The sequence below is a fragment of the Python bivittatus genome, unplaced genomic scaffold (genome assembly GCF_059951505.1).
Source record: "Python bivittatus isolate LINGU-HERP-01145 unplaced genomic scaffold, Pbiv_v1 ctg000680_np1212, whole genome shotgun sequence".
Taxonomy (NCBI): domain Eukaryota; kingdom Metazoa; phylum Chordata; class Lepidosauria; order Squamata; family Pythonidae; genus Python; species Python bivittatus.
In genome coordinates this window covers 5,083,402-5,109,890 of record NW_028277095.1, presented here as the reverse complement: position 1 = coordinate 5,109,890, position 26,489 = coordinate 5,083,402, and the positions used below count along the sequence as shown (strand labels likewise).

The following is a 26,489-nucleotide window of genomic DNA, read 5'->3' as shown; positions in this document are numbered from 1 at the left end:
AAGAGATAAGCCTCCTTGAAACAATTGTATCAGACCTAATGGGCATGTTAAAACACACCGGGAGGATGTAAATGTTTAAAAATTCAAATCAAACGAAAAGGACAATAAAAATAGAGTAAATGCAATAACTACGTGATGCAAATGTAAAAAAGGGGCGGTTGGGTCACACTAGTGTGGCCACCATCTTGATGTGTTTGACCCCTCTCCCCACAGACCTCCTGTTGAAAGGCAGCCTTTGGCAAAGGCCGGGAGAACTGACCCCCTCCTTCCCTCCCCGCAGAGAAGCATCCTTAAATTTGAATGACTTGAGTTCTTCTTTAAATCTAAGGCTCTGGCTAGAGTTTCTTTCTAAGGAACTCTGTGGCTGACGCTGACCACCGTGGGGGCCTCTTCTATGGTCTCCAAAGCCATTCCTGAAGTGATGCAAACACTGTTCTCGGCATGGTTGCATCAAGATGAGAAGGGCTGAATAAGGAGGAAGTGGCATAGTTTCATGGGTGTCTGCAGCAACGGCAAGGGAGGGAGCATGGCATCGTGCTCTCATTAGGCTAATCGTGCAAATTACATCATCTACACCATGTACCTGAGGTTGCCCTGGCGTGTGAGACACCCTCCTGGCTTCTACTGGTTGCCTCTATGCCAGTGTTGTCCAAACGTGGCCACTTTAAGATGAGTGGACTTCAACTCCCAGAATTCCCCAGCCAGCCATGCTGGCTGGGGAATTCTGGGAGTTGAAGTCCACTCATCTTAAAGTGGCCACGTTTGGACAAGACTGCTCTATGCAGTTGGCTTGCTCTGAGCTTAGCATGCCGGGTGAATTCAAGGGGTGGGGATGTGCTAAACCCTGGTTACCCAAACCTGCCTTAGTCTGATGCGTGAACATCACACATCAGCACAGCAATACTCCGACATCCTGAAATCGGAGAACAAAACTCATTGCAATGAAGACGATTGTTAACCAGAGCTGCTGCTTCTAATTCCATTTAAAGATTACTTCTAGTTCTGAACTTATGGGGATTCAGGTGAGAACACACCTGTCATACGCTGGGTTGCAGCAAAAACAACAAGTGCTTTGCGATTCCTTAAAAGAAACTCAAGCAATCTCAGCTGTATGAAATGTTTTATTTCATTGCGTGTGTATACACACACACACACACAACTGGGGAAAGAGAGAACCAGAAGCAGTTCCATAGAAAGAAACAAACTTCAATGAACAGATTGTAACGTAACATACTAAGTGGTGGTCTGCTTAACCAAGGTTCATTGAATAAATCACTTTTGCCTGGGTTCACTGAGTTCTGTAAGCCGTGGTTTAGAAACCACCCAGGATGAGTTCACACAACTCCCTAAACGTAAACAATGACTGTTGGGAGGTCCATGCGTTCTGTGAATCCAATCGGAGACCATTCAGTCCGGCATGTGTGAACGCAACTCTTCCCAATGGAGAAACACAGGGTTTGGGTCATTCTGTCCACGGGGCAGATCTAGAGGCTGTTGGCTGGAGCGAAACTGTTCCTGAACAAGGGCAAGATGGCTCTTTTCTTTACTGGTATGTCGAGTGGTGAGACCCAGATGATGGTTAAGCCAGGGATATTATGTGAATTACACAAAGCCAATCCGAGCAGGTGAGGGGTGGGGTAAAGCTGATGGGACCAAGGCAGCCAGAGATGGCTTCCTGCAGCAGGAAGGGGTCATCGTTTTCCCCCTTGGCTCTCTGGGTATGGGGGTGGCACCCCTGCTGGTAGGTGGTCCTTGGTGGATCTGGGCTGGCACTGCCAGGAATGGCTGAGGCTAGGCTGTGCAGAATGGCTTTACATTGGAAAGGGAAGGGGGGTGTTGATTAGGGTAAGACTCTTTAGCCAGCGATGTATGAACGTGAAGAGGAAAGTTGATTATATGTTAATTTGGAGAAAATGTGTGAGAATGAGAAGAGGCCTGAATTATGAAATGTTGTGCCTGAATACGAAGTTGAACGTTGATTGCTGAATGTAATCAGAGTCCATTTATTTATTTATCAAATTTGCCACCGCCCATCTCGTTGAATGACTCTACTGGAAGTAAAGCATGGGTGAGAATCAATGGAATAATTGGCAAATGGTTCAACGCTGAACAGACCGCTGGACGAGGATGAGTGATGTTCCCTTGGTTATTTACGTATTAATGGCATGTTTGTGGTGACGACAACGGTTGGGTCTGGGAGTGCCTGTGTACTTTTCGATGCAGATGACGCCATGTTGTTGGTTGAGAATCTGAATTATTTGCAGGAAATGTTAGGTGGTATGTGGCAACAAGGAGAATGGATCTGGGCATTTTTTAAAAAAAAGGGTGATCGTTTAACAGTCCATTGATTTGGTGCATCCACAGAAATCAAGGATGGTCTGCAAGGATAGAAAGCTATGAAGCAAGATAAGGAGTGAAGGTGTTGGTGCAGACCAGTTTTGGCTGTTTCTTCCCCCCCCCCGCACCCTTACTTTTTAAGCTTTTCAGTTCTTTGCCTTAGTCTTTATTTCTTTTCCGAGCTCTGCGTAAGGTTTCTTATCCTAAAAGGGAATAGCGTGATGGGTTGCGTGAATGTAGGCATGAAGTGAGCCGTTGTCTGTGAGAATTTATGCCAGCTTATACCCTTCAAATACCCTTTCTACAAAAGGTAGAAAGTCCAGTTGAACTGGATTCCTGGTGACTTCATGGGCAAGCGTCTCATCCAAAGATTAGCAATGGCTCACCCTGTTGTGAAGCCATCTTACATTCACAATACACCACATCAGTGTTCCTCAGCCTTGGGAACTTTAAGATGTGTGGACTTCAACTCCAGTGTTCCTCAGCCTTGGGAACTTTAAGATGTGTGGACTTCAACTCCAGTGTTCCTCAGCCTTGGGAACTTTAAGATGTGTGGACTTCAACTCCAGTGTTCCTCAGCCTTGGGAACTTTAAGATGTGCGGACTTCAACTCCCAGAATTCCCCAGCCAGCATGGCTGGCTGGGGAATTCTGGGAGTTGAAGTCCACACATCTTAAAGTTCCTAAGGCTGAGGAGCACTGCTCCACATAGTTAGGCCGTCATGAAGACACAGGATACACATTTCCTCATTTCAGACACAGATTCCACATTTTTATGAGAGATGCTCTGAAAATCAGTGTTAGAATGTTGAGGTTTATTGTTTTGAGTGATGCTAGTTAAGCCTCGTTGTGTCTCGTGCTCCTTTCTTTATACAAGTATGGCATTCAGTGTTACCTTAGCCTTTTTATTCCTCCTCAGGCTATCCTCCACAAAATTTAATTATCTCTTTCCCAACTTCTCATGAGTTAAAATATAATCTATCAGCAGCTTCTCCCTTCACATTCCTTCCCAGGCTCATGGATTGTAACAGAGCGACAACATTTTGTGACCCGCCTGGAACTCTGCACGTGCTTCTGTACATTTCCTGTTAAAGTAGAGCCTTATTTGCCTTTTCTTTTTAAGATAAAATTTATTTTTGTCGATCTCTTGTGAGATGGGTCCAGGTCTCCAAAATGGGAAGGAAGGCCTGAAACCCCTTGTCACCTGCTGCTATGCCAGGGATGGCGAACCTATGACACACGTGTCAAAAGTGACACACCACGACGTTTGGGGTGACACTCCAGCGTCCACCAACACCCGACAACTATTCTCCCTGTTTGAGTTACCATAGAAACTGAGTTTGTTTTAGTCGTACTTCATTTCTGTAATTATTTGGTGTTGCTTTATATAATACATAGCACCACACATAATTAGACTGTATTTTTTTTAAAATAAATTAATATGTAAAGAATTTTTTCTTTTGTTCGACTGAATGAAGTACGACTAAAACAAACTCAGTTTCTTTGGTAACTCAAACAGGGAGAATAGTTGTCGGGGGTGTGTGTGTGTGTGTGTGTGAGAGAGACACACACACACACACACCAGCAGAGTCAAGTTAGGCATTTTCTGAGTTTCTGACACACCGAGTCCAAAAGGTTCGCTATCACTGGGCTATGCCATAAGATCGCTGTGTGGCCTCCCTCCCCCCCCCCCTTTAATCTATCAAATGCCTTCCCCAAGGCAGGGGGCAAAGGCAGGCTGTGAAGATCCAGAGACTTTATGTAAGAGATCGCCATGCTTCCACCCTGTGGCTCAACTGTTGACAGCCCTTTGAGGTAGGCAAGGTCAAGAAATTGTTTGCCCAGATTGAAATTGTTCGCTGCCCAGAGTCACTTGGATTGAGATGGGTGGCTATAGAAATTGGAGAAAGAAAGAAAGAAAGAAAGAAAGAAAGAAAGAAAGAAAGAGAAAGAAAGAAAGAAAGAAAGAAAGAAAGAAAGAAAGAAAGAAAGAAAGAAAGAAGGAAAGAAAGAAAGAAGGAAAGGAAAGGAAAGGGGAGGGAAAGAAAGAAAAAAAGAAAGAGAAAGAAAGAAAGAAAGAAGGGAGGGAAGGAAGGAAGAAAGAGGGAGGGAGAGAGGGAGGGAGAGAAAGAAAGAAAGGAAAGGAGGGAGGGAAGGAAGGAAGAGAAAAAGAAAGAGAGAGAGAGAAGGAGGGAGGGAGGGACCGACCCCAGGGATTTGAGGGATGATCTATTGCTATTCGGGAATTGTAACCAAATCTTGGCAGCCTGTCAGAGCCCCTTTCTACTACCACTTGTACCTAAAAAAAAGCCAAGATAGAGTTATTTTGAATTTCTTTCCCAGGCTTTCCTCCTTCTCAAGCACTCGATAAGTTTTCCTCTCTTCAGGGTTTACCAATCCCGTGGCCATTTCCAGAGTTAGGCTGAGATTCCATCAGAGATACGCTGCTGAACCCCCGTAACTCTTTCTGAACAGCCACAATACACGTGTTAGTCTTTAAGTTGCCAGAAGAGTTTTCAGATATACGCTAAGTCATAGATTGCTTGGTCTTGGCTTAATAAAACTGAGAATTCAGCTCAGCATAGTGAATTCCACAAACCACATTCAAAACAGCCAGAGCCTAGCCCCAGGTCTGAACCCAGGTCTCTTTAGGACCCGCTTTGATTTCCAAATTACGGGGGCTTGTTTATATATGTCTGCGAGAGTAGTTTAAGTTGAAGTTTGCTACTTTTACCAAATTAAGCGAGGCTTCCACATTTGGGCTGCCCAGACCCAGATGTGTAGGAAACTCTTAACTCTTGGCAAACTTTTGGACTTTGTTCATAGGTGTCAAGATGATCGTTTAAGCTGGAGTTTGCTCCGTGAACTGGAGTCAGCCGCACTGAGCTCACCGGGGGTCCGTTTCAGGGATTTGAGCTGCAAAACGGGTGACACAAAAAACTCAGTTTTTGCAAGTCGGGTCTGGAAACACGGGCTTAGCCTCCCGGAGATACTCCTTAGGCTAGGCTGGAAATAACTTGAATTTCAATTTCTATCCGTTGCATCGAGCGCATCCCAGCGACACCGTCCGCCGCCCATGACACAGAGCCGTTATCCCTTTAAAGCCAGCCGGAACGTTGCACTACGTTTCCCAGAATCCTTCACGGAGCGCTCCGTCGAGACAAAGCTTTCTGCCAATCAACGGGGGAAAGGAACGCGGAAGGGGGCGGCGCCCGAGGGGCGGACCAATCCGGAGGCCGCTGGCGTCCGCGGGCCCACTCGGGGCTGGAGGAGGGAGGAAGATGGCGGCGGCGGTTCGGCGAGCCGGCGGCGGGGTTGCCGGGCTCTGGCGGTGGCTGCTGCTGCTGCCGCTGCCACTTTGGGCAGTCGGGGCGGAGCAGATGGAGGAGCACTTGAAGCGGGAGCACTCGCTCTCCATGCCTTACCAGGGTGCCGCCTCTCCTTTCCTCCTTCGCGGCTGTATCGGGTTGGCTTGCTAGGTGGAAACCCGTCCGGTGAAGCCTCTCCCAGCGACATGGTTCTTTCAGGCTCGGAGAGGCTCCTCCTGTTGCATCCCTGCCTGCTAGGCCACCGGGCTTTCCCCGGAGTTACTTTCCTGTTGGGGTTGGCAACGCTGTTGGGGTTGGCAACGCTGCCTCGGTTGAGCCCTTGCCCGTTTTGCAGAGTTCAGCGTGCAGAGAAGCGGCGGAGTGCGCTGGCATGGATGTGGGCTGCAAAGGGGGTGGCACAGAGGTTATCCAGGGCTGGGGCCAAGGTGGCAATTGCTGGTGCCAGGAGAAAATGCAATTTAAAAAATGCAGTTTCCGCGTTTGCAAAATTTCCTTGCAAAGACACCTAGCAAACCGGGAAAGCGGTTGCATTTCCGCCTGTGGGGAGTGGAGTGAATGCAAGCGGGAATCGGGGGTTCATCCCGGTGGGGTTTTTGAAATACGTCCTCTTGGCGGAAAAGCGGGCCAGGAGGCTGGGCTGAGAAAGGCAGGGTGAGGGGTGCAGATGCCGGCATTTGGGTCCAGGCTGTGCAGAGGGGTGTATCCGGTTGCAATAGAGTGGCGTTCCTAAGGTCCATCTGCGCAGGGGGTGTCCTCCTCTGCTCCCATCCGAGTCAAGCGGCTGGCTTCTCCCATAGAAATGGGTGCCAAGTGGGCATCATGGCTGCAGCTTCTGTTTTCTGGCCTGGCTACGATGCGTTGCAGCGCACAGCCAAGTGTTGTGGGGGCCAGATGGCTCCCGAACACCACCGTCATCGTTCACCTGGCCTTGGAAAGAGAAACTTTTAATAAAACCAAGGAAAGAGAAAGCCGGCATGCTGCAAAGACAAAGAACCAGCCTGCGACATGGTGTTTATTTGCAGCCTGACCTTTGGGCCTCACAGGCCTCCCCCGAAGAGAGTAGAGAGGCTTGCGGGGGGCTATTTTGCCTTCTGGCCAGTGGATGTTTCAAGACCGGCCATGTCCCCCATAGTGGACACTTGGTAAAAAGGCAGCCGGACCTCTGACATGAGACACTGTTGGGAACTAGTTTTGACCTGTGCAGGCAATCTGCCTTAAACATTCTTTGTTTTTCAGGTGTGGGATCGGCCAGTTCTTCATTGTGGGAACTTATGGGCAACGCTATGGTGATGACCCAGTTTATCCGTCTCACTCCGGATATCCAAAGCAAGCAGGGTGCTGTGTGGAATAGAGTGGTAAGGCTTAATTGCCTGAGGGTGGGCTCTGGGACTTCATTAGGGCTGAAACAATTGGCAGGTACCTTCTCTGTTGACGTTATCCTGTCTGTAGCAAAAGGAGGGAAGGGTGAGGCAATACCTAGCAAACGTCCTGCGGGAATTAAACCTTGCAAAAGGCCTGATGTGTAACCTTTATCGATTGGAAGGTGTGGTCTGATATATGCATCATATATTGCATTAAGCCAGAATTTGTTTAGCCATGGTTTGGGAGATAAAACAAGAGTTGGTTTCACACACCGCCCAGTTGGCTCCAGTCCTTTTTGGAAAGCGTTCTTCAGACCAGCAGAAAGTTGCTTGCCCTTGGCTGAAGGTGTTCTTGACTCCCAGAATTCCCCAGCCACATTTGGCAAAGTTGCTGAGGTTGAGAAATGCTGTTTTAAGGTGGCGTTGCCATCCCTCTGTTTTCTTTTAGTAAGGTTGGGCACCAAAAGAGGGGCCTGATTACCATGCGTCTCAGACGTTGTAGGAAGAGATCCGTGTTAGTCCATGGTAGCAAAACGTCAGAAGGAGCTGATAGCATCTCATCTGATTAGAAATTATATTAAAAGGTATAAGTCTCACATGTAATCTATATTTGCATAACCAACCTGTCCCCCTCTCCCCACTGCCTCACCCCAGTTTAAATCTTACATCAGTCTAGCCCAGTGTTTCTCAACCTTGGGAACTTGAAGATGTCTGGATTTCAACTCCCAGAATCTCCCAGCCAGCCATGCTGGCTTATGCCTTTAATAAAAATTTAGTTGGAAAAGGTGCTATCAAACTCCTGATTTCATGCACCACAGCTATCCATTTACACTCAGTTTCTTGCAAACAGAGCAGCGTTTGCCAGATAGATGCTTTTGGGTATCCTGCAAATCATTGCACTTTGCAAATTTCAAGACTTCCTTTATCCTGAACAATGATGAATTTTGTTATAGGTGCTGCAGCTAATAGGACCTTTTCTAAGATCCCTGAAGCAACAAAGTTCTGTTTTTTTTTTTTAGAACAACCATGAATTGATTCCTATGATTTGAGATTCTAGCCTAGGATAACTTGTGGTATCAAAAGTGAGTGGGTTGGATAATAAATGTTATTTTCCATCTCATGGTTTGCATTTTTGTTGAGGAATCGCCTGAGCTGGTTATGAACTTCAGTTGGACATCCAAGTTCTCTTTGTCTCTAAAAATTTAAACTGAGAATTTGAAAATCGTGATTCTGTATGGCTGGGTTCGTACGTTTTCCAATGCTAAGGAAGGGTTTGCTTGCTTATGGCTTCACATGTTCTGTGCCCCCAGCCTCTTGAGGCTTAGCCAGTAAAACAATTAAACTACAGTTTGGGATGATATATAAATCCAGTTTATTGTTATGTCCTGAAAGTGAACCTTAGCAAACAGTTTCCTCGCACCAAAATGTTAAAAGTTGACTGCCTGCCCTTTTGGCTTCCACAAAAGGGTGTGTGTGTCTCTTTTTTGTGGAGTTTGAGTCTCTAGTAAAAGAAAAGTCTGGAGCTCTGTTCTCACCTAAAGATTCAGAGTCCATTCCTCTTCTTGATGGATGGATGGATTGAGCAATGCTGGGCCATGCGGTTTCTCTTGGGTTAGCCTATTTCTCCATGGAAGTTATGTGCCTGGAAGGGTTTGAGCCAAGCTGTATTTTAAGATGAGAATTTCAGTGAAGGCCTCCTACCCGCTCACTGGGGATGAAGCAAGCTGTAGTCTTTCACACACCTGGAGGTCTTGGATGATGGCGGTCTTCAGGCTGGTTCTAGATATCAGGGTCAGCTCCGAGTGTTGGTCTGTTCTCCTTTCCAGAGGCATCTCTAAAAGCTGTTGGGAAAGGAAATGCTGGACAAGAAGAACTTTGTACTCTGAATTGAGCACTAGCCAGGAATTATAGGAGCTGAAGTCCAGCATGCCTGGAGGGCCTGAAGCAGGAGGAAGCTGCATTGTCGTCACGTGGGGCTCCATCTGTTGTGTTAAGCCTTAACCTGGTTTATTGGTTTTGGCTTAGGGGGCTATTGTATTTTGTATACTGTGGACTGTGGTTTAGAATTCTGTGTGAACTCAGTTGTGGCTTCTCAAGAAACCATGGTTGAACACTGGCTTAGTGATGTATGCACCGGGATTGTCTCAGTGCATTCTTGTGCTATTTATATGGCAATTTTCTTCCTTTCCTTCTCTCTAGGAAGCTTGATAAAACTTTAATTCTGAGCAGGGCTAGTGCAAATGCTTCCAGTTTGACCAGTGTTTCTCAACCTTGGCAACTTGAAGATGTGTGGACTTCAACTCCCAGAATTCCCCAGCCAGCATGGCTGGCTGGGGAATTCTGGGAGTTGATGTCCACACATCTTCAAGTTGCCGAGGTTGAGAAACACTGAGTTTGACCGTTGCTGAGGTTTCAGCTGCCAAGTCTCAGGGTATTTTAATATTTTTGTTGCAGAGAGGGATAAAGTATAATGTGTTTGGAAGAATGTAAGCTTTTAAAGTGGAGTCTAATATCCTGATAATCTGCTTCACTGATTCTGCGGCGTTTGCACTCGAGCGAATTTGCTCATCTTTATTAAGTTGTTTGCTTTCTGGCTCAGTGTGCCGTTCCCTGTAGTTTAATAATGCGAATCGGGATTAATTACTGTGCTTCTGGCCCTAAATATAGCTTGGCTGGAGAGGGAATACATAGATTATTGGCACAAGGAATTGGAAAAGCGCTGCTCTTTGCTGCGGAGCGTGGGGAAAGGTTGTCCTTTGCAACCGCTGGGACGCAAAAGCAGTTGTCGCCTTCTGCAGCTCTAATGTTTGCAAGCGCTGGAAATAAGCGAAACATCGGGCAGAAGGGGAGAAATGCTTTGGCTCCAGCTGAAAGCTTCTCACAGCATTGGGGGAGAGGATGGATAGCACAGCTCCCCACCTAAATGAAATAAAGGCACCAGCCTCTTGTTCAGCCTTTGTGATGCAAAGCGATTAGAAGCCGGCGACGTTCCATTCGTGAACGTTTTGTGCTTGGTGGCAATTCTCTTTTAGTCCCAGGTGTAGAATGATGCTTTCAGATCTCTCCCCCGCCCCCCCGCTCACTTTTTACTCTTAAACAATTTAAAAAATCTAGTAGGGGAAAGAAGATTCTGTGTCACAGTTTCCATATATCTGGGTGTCTGTAAATAATGGGTTATTTTTGCACAATCCTCTGCATGACTCTTTACTGATAGCGTATGGGAAACATCCACACTATAGTCTGGCTGGCTAGGGAATTCTGGGAGCTGAAGCCACACATCTTAAAATTGCCAAGTTTGAGAAACCCTGTGCTAGAACATTCCCACAAGCTGGCGCTTAAGACGTTCATCTTCTTTGAGCTGTTTTGCACCGACGACCACAACTTTTGCCTTGCAGAATCCCAGCGGAAGACCATCTCTTCCCTCCTTCAGATCCCATCTTGTTAGTGCAACTTTTGGCAAAACTTCCCAGTTCTTACGCTCGCTGGTTCACCATGGTTGAACTGAAATCATTTCACGGTCTGGGTTAACCATAGTTTAAACCCTAAGACATAAACCACAGCTTACAAACTGTGGTGCTTGGGATTCCATATTGGGTTAAGTCCAAACCAGATGCTCACCCACCCACACGCCTGGCTTGGTGCAATACGTGAAGCCAGCCATGAATTTGATTGCACCCAGGAGATCAAGCTACGATATGGTGTGCTTGTTTCTTGTTTAGAATGTGATAGGAATCCAGAATTTACTTTACAGTTTTTCCTTTGCTTCTCTTGTCTTCTTTTATGATATAGTAAGCTCTTGTACACTCTGAAGATTATATATACATATATATACACACACACACAGACACACACATGTGCGTGGTGCATGCATACATACATACACATACCTATACACACTAACTTTGTAGCAGAACTGATGCTCCTTTGGAAGGATCCATTTCCTAGGGGAGCCTATGCATCTCACCTGCAAGGAAGGGGTTAGATACATTTTTCCCATCACAGAGGGGTTATGTCAGTCTTCAGTGTTCTCTCTCCTTTTTAACTTGCATCATTTTGCTTTTGACAGCCTTGTTATCTGAGAGACTGGGAGATGCAAGTGCATTTCAAAATCCACGGGCAAGGGAAAAAAAACCTCAACGGAGATGGCTTTGCTGTCTGGTACACGAAGGATCGAATGCAGCCAGGTAAAAACCTTTCTGAATGCCTGCCGAGCTCTGACTTCTGGCGCCGCAGGGACTTTGCAGCAGGCCACCCCGCTGGCTGGCAGATTTAGAAAGTTAGATCTCATCTCCTTTCTGTGGTTTGGAGTATCTTTTACACGTGCTGTGTCTTCTCCTGCATTTATAAACCACCGGCGTTGCACAATCTTGTAAAGTGTAGATACGGAGCAGATTAAAAACGGCTCCAAATAGATGCTCTTCTGTGGGGCCCGATGGAATCATTTACCTCCTACCTACTCTGAGAAAATATATATATATAAAAAGCTTCCCAGCTTGGCTGGTGCCTTTTTCATCTGGGAGCACAATCTGAAACTCACAGGCATAGGAATGTCTTCTTATCTCCCTGTAATTTTTCAGCTTTCTCTCTCTCTGCAAAAGAGGCAAGGCGGACCTTAAATGCAGTGCCAGAACCTTTCCAAATGCTGCTGCTGCGTGGACAGAGAGAGAACAAATAATACAGTGGAAATAATCACGTTTACTTTATTTCAGTGTTTCTCACCCTTGGCCACTTTAAGCTATATGGACTTCAACTCCCAGAATTCCCCAGCCAGCTTGAATTCTGGGAGTTGAAGTCCACACATCTTAAAGTGGCCCAGGCTGAGAAACACTGCTTTATTGGGTAAAATGAAATCAAGTGTAGGTGTTTGTCTAGCTCCGTTTATTGGCCTGGCCTCATTTGTCTGAATCTTAGCATACTGTTCAAAAGCCAGCTAGTCTGGAAAACAGTCACAAACGGGTGTCCAGTGTAAAAAGTCAAGATGGCGGTAATGGTGCAATCAAAATGCCGCCCAGTGGCAGACCTTTGGTTTCTCTAGCAAAACAGACTTAAGAGCCAGTGTGGTGCAGCGGTGGAGGTGTTGAACCGGTCGCTCAAATCACGTCAGAGTGACCAAACACAGAAGTAAAGGCCCAGTGCAATAAAACACAGTACTAACAGTTGTATAAAACCTTGAAGTTAAGACTTAAAAACCGGGGAAAGGAAAAAAAATAGAATAAACAACAGTAAAGCAATTATAAGATATAAAATAGAAAAGAAAGACTTCATAGCATCTTGTGCCTCTTATAGAAATTGCTCCAGATAGAAACGCAGGGTTCCCCCTCGGTGATGAGAGGGATCAATCTGGGAGCAGGAAAGGCGCACCTCTCCCTCGCAACAGATGCGGGTGTCGTTAAGAGGCAGCAAAGCTATGCCCGCGCGTACATTGGTGTAGAAGGAGCAGCGGAAAAGTACACGCAGTGGGGTCTCAGGTGCATTTTGACCACCAGGACGGCTTCTCTCAGCGAATGGGCTGCTCCTGCACGTCCCGTCTGGTATTGACGTCGAAATGAGCTGAAGAAAAGCCTTGACTGTGCTGGGCAAAGACGGTTGACTAAGTAGTTTGTAGGCGTAAAAGGTTTCCTGTGAGGAGCCCCTACTGACAGTTGGCTGTGGCACCCTCATCTGCCTGCTGTACAATGCCAGAGACTCCGGTGGGTTTCGGCTTTAGCGTTCCCTAACCCTAGGAGCAGCAGGGAGTAGATAGATTGCAAGGCTGCAGTAGCACAGGTCGGCTATTCCCCCTCAGCCACAGATGTTCCCTGCGCAGAGAGGCGCATTTTCTCTCTCCCCAATCTACCTCATGGGTGGTTGTGGAGAAAACTAGGAGGAGGCAACAGACACAGAAAACAGGTGGAACTTCAATGGCACATCATCTTGGCTTTTTTTTTTTTAACCACACCCTGCAGATGACCCTATGCAGTGGACAATAACCAAAGTTTTAAAAGGCTGACTTTTGCGGGTGACCTTTGCTTGTGAATGCCACAGCCAAGTGCTTGGCTCACAGCCCCATAAATCTGAATTTAGTGGCCAGGGATTATGGGAGTTGTAGGCCAGGGCCTCTGGAGGATCCCAGTTGGTCTCCCATCTAGGCAGCAGTTGGGAGTTCTCCTCCTTGAGTGGCTGGGCAGCTCCCATTTTTCAAAAATGAAAGAACCATCCAGTTATTAATCACTTTCTCTACATTCCATGATAGCTGGAACCACGTATTGTGCATCCCCCTGGTTTATTTATACGTGGTTTAGAGAATGAGCCACAAGAAGCTGGGTTTACAAGTAGCATGGTTTACAGGTTGGCTTTCACACAGTATGAAGTCACAGAGTCAAAGCAACGCTTACGGCTTAGAGTGCCTTCCTAGACCATACTAACCATGGTTTGTTTTCAGCATGGCTTGTTCAAGAAACCAGTGCCTGGTTTATGCAACTCTTCAGCTATAAACCATGGTTTACAAACTGCGACTGCTGAGCTCAAAGAATATGTTAAACCAAAACCCTACTAATATGATGTGAACAGCCCCACCCTCTGGAACATTATCCCCCCCCAAGGTGAGGTTACCCCCATCTCTGTCAGCCTTCTGGAAGGACCTTAAAACATGTTTTTTTCATCAGCTTTGGGAATCCCGTGGGGAGCCTGCAAGGTGGCTGGCTGTATGAGGTCAAGTGACTGTTCTCCTGCAGTCTTGGGTTTTTTAAATGTTTATTTCTGTTTGACTGTATTTAGATGGTTATGTAATTTTTAACTGTTGCTATGTGTGTACGCCGTCCAGAGTCACATCTTTGGGAGATGGGCAGCTATCTATAAATATGCTAAATACATAAATAAATGTGTGGTTTCACTCACAGTGAAAAAACAGGCAGACCCATTTACTTTTCCTCAGTAGAACCGCTGGAAAAACTTTAGATTGTTATGTATGCTAGATATAAGGACCTTTTCCAACTGGATTGTCAACTTTGACCTAAAATAGTCTTCTGGCACAAGTCTTCTTTTGAACTGAACTAGAAGCTTTGTATTGTCGAAGGCTTTCACGGCCGGCATACGATGGCTGGTGTGGGTCTTCCGGGCCAGAATTCCTGTGGAAGATATCATCGCCAATGTGGAATCAGCCATCCGCCACTGCCCTGAAGAGGAAGCAGAGGAAATAAGGGGTGAGATAGCAAGGATCCTACGGAGAGCAAAGCCCCCCACCAGCAACATAACGAGGAAAGAGAGAAATGCCATAGAAACCCTCAATTCGGACCCCGATATCATCATCCTGCCGGCTGACAAGGGCAACGCCACGGTAATTATGAAAACAGATGAATACAAAGACAAAGTTAGAGAACTACTAGACCCCACCACATACAGAAAACTAAAACGGGATCCGACCAGCAAAATCATGAAACAAACCAACACCCTGACGAGGAACTCCTCCCTTCACCCCAACGCACTTCAACGCATATGCAAGACAGAAGCCCTTACACCCAGACTATACGGACTCCCCAAAATCCACAAAGACTCGATCCCACTCAGACCCATCGTAAGCGCCATTGGCTCCCCGACATATGAATTATCCAAACATCTGGCCACCCTTCTACAGACCCACGTGGGACAGACTCCAGCCCATATCAGAGACTCAGGACATTTCATCGAGAAAATCAGCACCCTGAAACTCAACCCCACAGACAAACTGGTCAGCTTTGACGTGGTCTCCCTGTTCACTAAGGTACCAGTGAGGGACACCCTGGCACTCATCAAACAGATCTTTCCAGAAGACATCACAGCCTTATTTCAGCACTGCCTAACAACCAGTTACTTCCTATGGGACAATGAGTACTATGAACAGATGGACGGTGTCGCCATGGGAAGCCCCCTGAGCCCAGTCGTAGCAAATTTCTACATGGAACATTTTGAAAAACAGGCTTTAGAAACCGCACCCGTTACCCCAACAGTCTGGTTCCGATTTGTGGATGACACCTTCGCAATTTGGAGTCAGGATGAAGAAGACCTACAGAAGTTCCTGAACCACCTAAACAGCGTCCACCCCAATATACAATTTACCATGGAAAAAGAAGTGGACGGCAAACTTCCATTTCTAGACACGTTGGTCATACGCAAACCAGACCTCAAATTAGGACACAAAGTCTACAGAAAACCCACCCACACAGACCGGTACCTACACAAAAACTCCAACCACCACCCACGTCAGAAAAGAGGCATTATCAAAACCCTCATGGATCGTGCCAATCAGATCTGCGAAACCCAATTCCTAAACTCTGAACTTAACCACCTTAATTGGGTCCTACAAGCGAATGGCTACTCCAAGAATGAAATAAAAAGAGCCATCAAACCAAGAAAGCAACATGCGACTGAAGAAGAAAAACAGCCACCCACCAATAAAGTATTTCTGCCCTATATCAAAGGGGTCACAGACCGCATGGGAAAACTGATGGAAAAACACAATTTCCAAATAATCTTCAGACCCACCAGAAAAGTACAAGAAGTGCTAAAATCAGCAAAAGACAAAAGGGATCCCCTCATCGCTGCAGGAGTATACCGCATACCATGCAGTTGCGGACAAGTATACATCGGGACCACAAAACGCAGCATCCATACCAGGATAAAAGAACACGAAAGACACTGCAGACTACAGCAACCAGAAAAATCTGCAGTAGCTGAACATGCTCTCAAGCACACTGGACACAAAATCCTATTTGAAAACAGAGAGATACTGGACAACACCAACAGCCACTATACCAAGCTATACCGGGAAGCCATTGAGATTCACAAGCACCAGCACAGTTTCAATAAAAAAGAGGAGAGTCTAAAAATCAACAAAACCTGGCTACCAATCCTGAAAAATACGGCCTGCAAAAGGTCAACGAACTCAGCTCAACCACCAGGACATGTGAACAGTTCACACAATGAACTTGCTAATCACCCCCAGCAGCCCCTCGTTAACAATTCAGTAGAAGAAAAAACCCTGCCTAATCCCCAGGAAAATACACAGATGCTGACTCCAAAACAAGCAGCCACTCAGTAACCCAACCCCCCCCACACCCCCCCCCCCAGATCTCTATAAATACCCACAGAAGGGTCACTTCACCCTGGGCACAGAGAGAACTGCTCCTGTCTGTGCTCCTGCACTCTGAAGATGCCGGTCACAGGTGCTGGTGAAACGTTAGGAAACAAGACTTCAAGACCATGGCCATACAGCCCGGAAGACCCACACCAGCCATAGAAGCTTTGTGCTTCTGTACAGGTATGTTTTCAGAACCAAAGGCCATTGTTAGAAGAGGAAAAAGCATTAAAAGCTAAACAGACCTTCCTTTCACTTTCTAAATATGTTTTCCTGTGAATGTCAGGCTCTCCAGAACATAACTGGGCGAGTGGAGAAGAGAATCTAAGCTTTTACACTCTATAAAATGGAAAACTCTTTTGGCTTTTCTGCAAGCATGAACTAAATGCTCGAGAAGCAGCTGCTGGGGTGGGCTGTTGTGGACACCCCTTCCTGTCTCTCTTCCAGGGCCGGTCTTTGGCAGCAAGGATAACTTCATAGGGCTGGGCGTGTTTGTAGATACCTACCCAAACGAAGAGAAGCAGCAGGAGGTAAGTCTCTCCTCCCCACCCCATGAATGGTTGTGGAGGCAGTGGAAGAAGGCTGGAGAGGGGCATTGGGCTTCTCTGATGTCCTGGCTGGCCGTTGGAGCCAGACTTGGAAAACCGTTGGTTGCCAGGATGGTCTCAGCTCCAAATCTGCCATTGGCCTCAAGTGGAATGTGAATCCTGGGTGGACTGTTGGCTATTTGGTGCACTCTGCCCTTCATCCTCTATCTTCTAGCTTGCACGACCCACGTGAGCTTGATAAATTTTCAGGTTGTTGGGAATAATGTGAGTTATTATAGGGAAGGAGGGAATCCAGGCAGAATGGTGAACCCATTTCCCCAGGGCCTGGCAGTGACAGGTGTCTGGGCTTGGAGAACCGGGCAGACACTGCTCTGTGTTTTCATGCATAGTTTTGGGAAGGGGGAACTGCAGCCTGCGTGTGACCTCCAGTGCCCCACTTGCTGTCCCCAGAACCTTCTTGGAGTGGGTGAAACGGGAATAATCTGCCCTTGGAGGGGGGTTCTTGGGGGTTAAGGGTCCAAATTACTCCTCTCCCCCAGAACAGGACAATTTATTTCCTTATTTTGATGGATTTTAACTGACAAATAGATTCCTCTATCCCAGTGTTTCTCAACTTTAAGAAGTCTGGACTTCAACTCCCAGAATTCCCCAGCTGCCAAGGTTGGGAAACACTGACCTAATCTGTCCCAAAATAGAGCTATATTCGTACTTGTGAAATCATAAAACTGTATGGTGTCAGAGAAGGTGGGCGTACTTTTGCAAAAGTTAGAAGGCCAGCATTTTCCTCCTCGCTTCAGCATGCCTTCTGGGACACATTGCATTCCTGAAGCAGGAATCTCTCCTCCAGCCCCTCCAGTTCCAGGATTCCTTAGCTTTGTACCCCAGCGACATCTTCCAGCCTTTTCCCCAGCCTGAATGGGGGGCTCCCCATCCCAGGGGCACAGAGGAGAGGAAGCCGGGGGACTGGAGGAGGGATGACTAGGTTGGCTTGAGACAATCTGTTGGGTGACTCTCTCTTGCTTCTGTCCCCTCTCCCCCCCCCCCCCCCGGCTTTGCAATAACCGTTCTGGATTCTCAGGCACAGAAGAAGAGGTATTCTTCGGGAAACCAGGTACTTGATGGTGCTTCTCTAGTTCTGTTCCAGCCTTGCAGCATAGTCTTTGCCCACCCCGTTTCTCCCTCTTCTTGCTCCTTGACTCGGCTTGCACCTCTGGCAGCTAATGGAATGGCAGAGCTTGGCATGGTGATTGACCACCCCCGGCTAGGTCGGGCCCCTCCATCTCTCCCTTCTCCTCTATAGATGTGATGGTGAACAGGGCATCTTTCTTCGATGGTTTTTCCCTGCGTCTTGGAGAGGTCTCAAGCTCCAGATCCCCCATTTCAGATTCCTCACGTGGCTGGAATCGGTAAAACCAGAGGGTAGTCTAGGGCTGCGTTTCTCAACCTTGGCAACTTTGAGATGAGTGGACCTCAGCTCTCAGAATCCCCCAGCAGGCTGGCTGGGGAATTCTGGGAGTTGAAGTCCGCACCTCAAAGTTGCCAACGCTGAAAAGCACTGGTCTAGGGTGCACTTGGCCAAAGAGATATTGCAGGCCTCTTCCCTCCGTGCTCTTTGGCTGTGAGAATTTCAACTCCCAGAATTCCCTAGCCAGCATGGCCACTGTGAGGATTCTGGGAGTTTGCCTTCACACATCTGGTGGGTGCCTAGTTCTGAGGGCCTCTGTTTGTACTGCTTCCTTCCAAGAGTCAGCAATGCTGAGTTGTTCAGTGCTGCAGGAACCTGGGGAGAGGCTCAAGCTATGTCTTGTACCATGTCCACAGGATAATACGTATTCAGAAGAGAAAATGCATTTTCCACCGAGGGAGCTGCAACTGCTGGGCAGATTCAGGGAAACTGGCACGAGAGCTTGAGTGGGGTCTAACGAAAAGGGGTCTGCGGCTTAGGACAAAGCCTTCACGCAACGCATAACTAACCTGTGGGACTGGTTGCCACAAGGCGTGATGACAGCGGCTGGCTTAGATGACATTGAAAGGCCTGAGAAGGGCGGCCTGCAGCATAGCAGGGTGAAACACACAGAGGTGCTCCCTAGGTCCTGGGGCCTGCTTGCAGGAGGGGGGAGCCTCTTGCTTTCCTCCTCCCCAAATCCTGCCCACCTTGGCATCACAGTCTTTCAATCAAATGCCTTTGTAGGGCTGTCACCATCCGGCTGCATTGCTTGCCTCTCAGTTGTCTTGTCCTGAACTGTCTCGCTTTCCAAGACCCCTCATCCTGGTCTTGGCCTCTCCTGCTTGGCTTCATTGCATCCCGCCTTGCATGCTTCTTTCCCCTCCACTGAGGGTGAACCCGCACGAAAACAGCCGTTTGAATGGAAGCCGGTCTCTTCCTTCTGCTCCTCCTCCTCCAGCGCGTGTTCCCGTATGTCTCAGCCATGGTCAGCAATGGGTCCCTTGCTTACGACCACGACAGGGACGGGAGGCCGACTGAACTCGGGGGTTGCACGGCCCTGGTGCGCAACCTGGACCACGACACGTTCCTGGTGATCCGCTACGTGAAGAGGAGGCTTACCGTGAGTTTCTGCATCTGTCAGTCGGACCCCTGGCTCCCTCGGTGTTGGGTCCCTTTCTTTTCCCACTTTCTGTCTTCGAAATGTAACTGTCGTCTTGTTAATGCAGGGAGATCTTTGAAGAATCTGTTGGTTTTGCCATCACCATCAAACCTGTTCCTGATTTGGGAATACTTTTATTCTTTCCCCCCCTCTGTTTTTTAATGTAATATTGGAAGTCGTGTGAGTAGGTGGAACACAGGGAAACACAGCCTCTTAGTCAATGTTTAAACAAGGAATTGAATTAACTTTTATTAAATAACCTAAAACGAATGGTAAACAGGTTCCCATAATCTTATAATGTATCTTTGGGTAGTTAGTCTTGCTTCCCTGGCAGAAAATAGCTCTTCTAACCCCGTTACTCAGACAGACGGAGGTTCTCTTCTTGGCCTAGGACTCTGAGCTTTTCTCAGGCCCATCTTCTCACTCCCACCCCCCAGAATTCCCCTCTCTCCATCCCCCCCTCCTTCTGAAATTTAAACCAGAAGGAGGTGCCCTGCGTGACCATGCTCTGAGTGACAGTTCTAATACCCAATCATCACATCCTTCCCAAGGATTCTCCAGGTAAGTTTTGGAAAGGATGAGGCTAGAACAAGTTTCCTCTGTTTGGCTTGAGGTCTTGCTTGATATTGACGGAAAGCACGAATGGAGAGATTGCATCAACATTCCTGGAGTCCATTTACCGCGCGGATATTTCTTCGGAATCTCTTCCGTCACGGGAGACTTGTCAGGTATTGCTCATAAGCCCAGCATAGCCGGAAGAGCTTTTTCCTACTATTTTTCCTCCTGGAGAAGATCCTGTGGAGCTTAAAAACTTGGGACAAGAGAAGGGAACCTGCAGGCAGCTTCATCAACATAATGTCCTCCAGATGTGTTGGACTTTAGCTCCCATGCTTCTGGGGACTCATGGGAGTTGGAATCCAGGACATCTGGACTAGGCTATTTTGAAATTCAGTGCTTCTGGAAGATATCAGGTTGGGAAGGGTGCTATGAAAAATACCACCAATTCATTCTCTTTTTCTAGCTGGATTCGCACATTGTGCTAAATTTTAAGAGATCATATGGCTGGCTTCACAACAACCTGCTAAACCAAGGCCAGTGGTTTTAAGAGCCAGTGCGACCTGGTGGTTAAGGAGCTGAACTAGGAGTGGGTTCAAGACACAGTTTCAAGTCCAGCCTCAGCCACAGACACTCTCTGGAGGAGTGGGGGCTAGTCATTTACTCTCAGTCCAACCTATCTCACAGGGTTACTGTTGAGGGGGACCAAAGAGGAAGGAGCATTATATATGCTGCCTTGAGCTGAATGTTAGTTGAGCAGTATAAATCGAATTTAAAAAACGAACAAAACATCTTTACAGTTTAGCACTAGGGATCAATTCAACTGGCGTTGATGTAGGAATGGTTGGTGTTTCTGGGTATCTCATTTCCTTTTAAAGTGTTTTAATTTAAGCACCCCCTCAATTATTTTGGGGAGGGGGGCTGGTGGGGCCGTTTGGAGTATTGGGAACCCATGGGGAGCTCTTACAAAGTGAACTGTGTAAGGATGCAACGAGCCCCCAACTTTCAGTTCTCCCCTCCAGGTTCTCCTGCGGGACATTCCCTACAGCTTCTGTTGATCTTTGTCTTTGGGCTGTGCTTCTGACTTGGCTGCAGCTCTTGAGCATTTTTGGTTCCCCGACTTGGCCTATGGGGCCCAGGGAATTCTGGGGAATAAAGATAATGCCAGAGGCCATGACTTGTCTTTGTGGTATGGCAGGTTTGTTTTAAAACAAAGGACTTCTGATACAGAAGGTCAGGTGGGCAGGGAGCCTGGGGTCCTCATGGAAACCCAAGTTGGATTGACTGTGTTCTTGAAAATTTGCCAGCAGTGCTTCTGGCTAACTCCTGATTACTGATGGGCAACACTCCTGTCCCACTAGAAGTGCTTGGTGATGCCTTTTGTCTCTTCATTGTACCCCACGGCTTTTCCTTGAAAGTCCTGGGGGCCTTAACTCACAGCTGGCTTCAGGAGGGTTGCAGGGCGTGGTCAAAAAAGTCGAGATGGCCTCCACAACTGTGTGATTGAAACGGCGTGTTTTTTATGTGCATTGTGACTTCTGTTGCACGTTTATAGATACCATCTTGACTTTTTTGACCACGCCCTGGCTGGTTTCCTTCTGGAGGAAAGTACGGTGGATGCATTGGGTCACCCAGTGTTGCGGAATGGAGCAAAGCGGTTGCAAGTAAGGGAACAGAAAGCATTGGAAGCATAATTCAAAAAGTAACTTTTTTTCAGACCGAGGGCTGTATTCCAAAAGGTGGGCTGGATGAGATCAAAGAAGTGGGTGGGGCCAGAACAAAAACTGGTTTAAAATGAATTATTGATTGCCACATGGTTGTTAATATAATTTTGCCAATGTGGGAAAGTTTGGTGGCACGCAAAAATTACAGTTCAGTGGGAACTTCTGCAAGGTTTCTGAGGCTTGTGTTCGTTCCTTGTCTCCTCCAGCCTCACCAGGAAATATTTTCCTTTAGGAAATCACGTTCTGCAGGACTATTCCTCTCCTGTGGCTTAGGGTTACATTTACACACCGCTCTTAATCTGGTTATTGAATTAACTCATTTTCTGGGTTTGCTCAGTACATTAGGCATATGCTTCCTTTAGGATGGTCTGGGGTCATACAACATGCTTATCCACAAAAAGAACCCCTAACCAGGTTAATCCTGACCAAGCTGAGCAGATGCAAATGTACCAGTAGAAGAGAATATGGATAGCTCAGAGTTGAACTGTGGAGTCCTCGGGGTTCTCTGAGCTTGGTTATTTACTTGCAGACATTTCGTTACCTGACTAGGTAACATCGTCAGTGCTAGACGATACCTAGTTGGGTAACGAAATGTTTGCAAGGAAACAACCAAGCTCAGAGAACCCCAAGGATTCCACAGACGCACTGAGCTGATTAAGTGTATTGTATGAACACAGCCTAAAATTTATTTTTAGAAATTCTAATCTAAAGTCTAGACTAAAACTGGAGTTGGTCCAGTTTAGTCTAGACTAAAGTTGAGTCTAAAACTGGAGCAAAATTCAGTATCAGATGAGATTAGCAACAGGAGGAGTCCTGAGATGGTTCAGCCAGCTAATTGGGAAAGAGATTTGGTGACTGGCTCTAGGTGGAACCCCATCATTATTCCTTTTCCTCTTTGAACTCAGACAATCACGACATAATTTCTCTGAAGCTGTACCAGCTGACGGTTGAACGGACACTGGAGGAAGAGAAGCGTGACAAGGAGGTCTTCCTTCCTGTGGTGGAGAACATGAAGCTCCCTGGGAGTAAGTATGATGGTCAATTTCACCCAATGCAATGAATCAGGAGATTTTGCTTTTTATGCAGTGCATCATTATACTTCAGAATTTACTACCATGAGATGTAATACTGCCTACCAGCTTGGCAGGCTTCCGAAACAGGTTGGACCCATTAATGGAAGTCATGGGGTTCACTGTCCATTAGCCTTGATGGCAGTGGGGTTGCCTGTGAAGGCCATCTGCTGGAAGACTGGTAGGCTTCCTTGTGTGGTCGGTAGGCCACTGCGAGAAAAGGTTTGACGGGGTAGGGGTCCCATCCAGCAAGGCACCGGTGATGTTCTTACGACAGCTGCAGCAGAGGAAGGAGGCTCCATGTCAAGAGTCCCAGTGTAGGCTGTTCAGGCAAGGATCTGCAGCAGAGTGAGATTCCCTTTCCTGCAGTTGGGCTACTTAGAGAGGGTGTCAATGAACAAGTGCTGGGGAAACCCATCGCTCACCTTGGCTATATGGGTCCCTAGCTCGGCACATCCAGGTGGAGCTAGGAAACGGTCCTGCTCCGAACCAGGCGTCCACGAAGCGACTGAGCGCTGTTCCTATAGCTGAGTCTGGCCTCTACTTCTGTCCTTTGCAGTGGAGACGCCGATGGAACCCATGAGTGGCCTTGCTCTCTTCTTGATGGTCTTCTTTTCGCTGGTGGCCGTTGTCTTCGCCATTGTCATTGGCATTATTGTTTACAACAAATGGCAAGAGCAGAGCCGGAAACATTTCTATTGACTCTCAGGGCTCCTCTTTGACTCCTTGTGCCCTCCTTGCTTTCTGGACAGCCATCCGATTTTATCAGCAAGGCGGGTGGTTGTGGAAGCAGGCAGCTCATCGTGGGACACCCTGTCCAGCGGGCCTCTGGCTGTCTGGCTCTCAATAACGGGCTGACGTCTGGACTGGTGGGCTCCTTGGGGTGGTGAGACACCATTCTCTCTGCTCTTTCCTTTGCCTTCTTTGGACTAAGTTCTTAGCACTGGCTTTCGGTGGGGTGGGACAGGCTTTGTCAGGACCTCCCTGAGTATGTAGCACACACTGGACTCTCATGTCACTGTTGACACGTTGCGGGAACGTTTCATCAGTGATTCGGAGCTGCCGTCCTCGGCTCCCCTGGCGGAGCTCGTTGGAAGATGGGAACTGCGGTTTGGGGAGTCTCAAGATAGCAGCCCCTGGTGTGGCGGAAAGGAAACCGGGATATGGTAGTCCACAGTAATGAACTGTATGTTCCTTTGGAATGCCTTAAGTGCACATCTTTGCCTGGATGACAAAAGCAGAACCCTTGTAGCGTAGAGAAAACCAAGGCCATTATCTTGTTCAGTCCTGCCACACCACTCTTTTCTTCTGTTCCTTGTAGAACAGGGCAAGCATCATAATGAAACCACTATCCCGAATAAACCAGTGTGAATCTGTTTGCTCCTTAAACCCAACAGCTCTGTCCTCCTCCTTCTCCTTCCTCCCCATCTTCCCCTCCCATCCATCCTCTTGACGTGTTTTGGCTGCCCCGACGGTCCTTGCTGCTGTAGGTCCTTTCCCTGGGTGAAACAAGCGGGCCCTCGTGAAGAGATGAAAGCGTGGTTTCTGCTTTCGGGATAGACCCAAACCACGAGCCTCTAGCTGCAGAAAGTGTGGATAAATACTTGAGGCAGGGAGACAGGGCTTTATTTTCGGCTACATCAGCACAACCTGAAAAGAAATGCTTGCTTGACAACAAGGCTGTGTTTTCCTGGGTCAACGGGATGCTTGAAGGTTTGGGTCAACATCTGGAAAATGGTGAAGCTTGTTGGCAGCTGGTGGGGTTTAGAGCAGGGAGTGTTGTTAGACAGCCTACCCCAAAAGATGGCTTCATCCACTGCAGCTGATCGTCCTTGCGTCGTTCAAGAACGAGCAGCTCGCAGAAGGGAACAGCAGAACCAGTAAGTGGCGTCTCGGGCACTGAGCGTAACCTCTAAAGTCTCCCAAATGGCAGGCTTGGCCTCAGCAGTGTGTCAGGGGGCTGGCAAATCTCATGGGGGAAAGTTAGCCTACAAACAGGTGTGGCCCAACTTGAGATTTGCCTTATAATAAACATTGGTAAACAAGTCCTCTAAGGGAAAAAAATGGCTGCTGACGGACTTTGCTGCTGTTAGATTTTCTGAAGCCAGCTTTTCTCTGTTGTTCAGAGGAATCTGACCTCACTTCATTTCCCTTAGCTGCCTGATCCACCAATTCCCTTTAGTTAAATTCACTCCTGCATCTCCGCTGGCAGGTCTCCTTCTCCTTTCTCCTCCCTCCCTCCCTTCCTTCCTTCCCTGGTTGGAGGAAATGCTATTTCCCATTGGAGCTTTTTAGCATCCCAAGCTTGCAGGAGAGGAGCTGACTGACCTACCTCCGCTGACAAAGGCCTCTTTTCAACTGGTGGATGATCCCATGTGGGACATTCATGGCTTCTGGAAATATAGTGGTGATTCGGTGTAGAGAAACCAATAGCTGCCTTCTAGAGTGAGAAAGTTGGGTTGCTTCTCAGATCACAACATTTGTTCTTGGAGTCGGTTTTCCGTCGGTTTCTTTTTCCCACTCTTTTTATCTGTCAGTTGTATGTCTCTGAGCTGTGCTAAATAATCTGATTATTTATTTGTGTTGAAAATGCAGCTTTGGGGGAAGGGGAGATAAATTTCCTCAAATTCCCTCATGGTCTCCTCCGATATCACATCCTGATGTAATTTTTTTTCTCTTTCTTCTACAGTACTTTTCAAGGATTGGCAGCATTACGTAAAGGAAGGTTTTGCTGTCTTTCTTACTTGAGTACCTCAAGAAATCAGTGATACACTGAACAGAATCATAATAAGGCTTTATGTAGCTAGTTATGTGCTAGGGCTAGTGAGAGCAAAGCCAATTCCGAGTGAGGGCTCTGCTTTTTGGCCTAGTCATATGGATAGTGCCAACCAGTGAGAACACAGACTGCGCTCTTTCTTCCAATTTGTTTCCTCCAGGTTGTCTTCCAAATAGGTTGAAACATCCAGAGTTTGGGAATCAAATTCCTGAACAGCAGGTTTGGAGATGATTGGCTTTGGCAAGCAAGTTCATGGGCAAAAATTGCTAAAAGGGCAGAATTTGCTTTTCTGGGTGAAAAATATCCACCCTGAAAGATATCCCCCTGCGAACAAAGGTATGTAGAAGTTTCCAGTTCTTCAGAACTCTTCATTAACCATGATGATAAGCTAAATCAGAGGATTGGGGAAAGGGAGAAACACACCCATCATTGCAGCATCTCTCCTTTTAGCCCAAGTTAATTCCGCACGTGCACGCTTTTCTTTATTCTCGGGGATATGTTTTAGACACTCTTATGCTGCTCTCGGATCACAAGCTGCTGTTTTAAAAAGGTTTTTTTTTAAAATCTAGCATCACAAATATATAAATATTGTGCCCAGCTACTTCTGTAAAAGGTCAGCTAAGAAGGTCAGCAACTGTGGATAAAAGTTCTACTGCCAATGAAGCTGCTCGTGGGATTATTGTATTTATACATATATATTGATTTTAGTTTTTTAATTATTATTTTACATTACATTACACACAACAGCTACTGCATTAAGCAATCTTGTATCAGAGTGTTTAGATTTTCCCTGCATCCTGATGGTTATTAGTTTTGTCGTTTATAAAACAGATAAAATCCTTCCGATCTTGATAAAAGAATGATTTTTCCACTGTTTTTTTAAACGTGTGAATTTTATCAGAGACCTTCTCAAGCTGGACAATTGACCCCCTCCGATCAAACCATTTCTCAGGCAAAAGATGATCCAGTATTTTCACTGACTTTACTGCTAAAAGCATGTAAAAAAAGTAACTTTCTTGCTTTGTGTTTTTATTCCTTCTGCCAAATAGAGCTCATAAGCCTAAATTTGGTGAGGAGTCAGTCCTTTGTTTGG

At 47.0% G+C, this 26,489-nt stretch overlaps 1 protein-coding gene across 1 annotated transcript; it reads left to right on the top strand.

Moving 5' to 3' along the window:
• The first annotated feature begins 5,576 nt into the window (after positions 1 to 5,576).
• Positions 5,577 to 26,472, top strand: LMAN2L (lectin, mannose binding 2 like). Its single transcript, XM_088151884.1, has 9 exons — positions 5,577 to 5,765; positions 6,902 to 7,020; positions 11,093 to 11,210; positions 16,565 to 16,647; positions 17,744 to 17,776; positions 19,071 to 19,232; positions 19,885 to 19,999; positions 22,456 to 22,575; positions 23,180 to 26,472. Exons 1-9 carry the CDS (start codon positions 5,618 to 5,620, stop codon positions 23,320 to 23,322), a joined length of 1,041 nt encoding a protein of 346 aa, XP_088008010.1. The 5' UTR covers positions 5,577 to 5,617; the 3' UTR covers positions 23,323 to 26,472.
• The last annotated feature ends 17 nt before the right edge of the window (positions 26,473 to 26,489 follow it).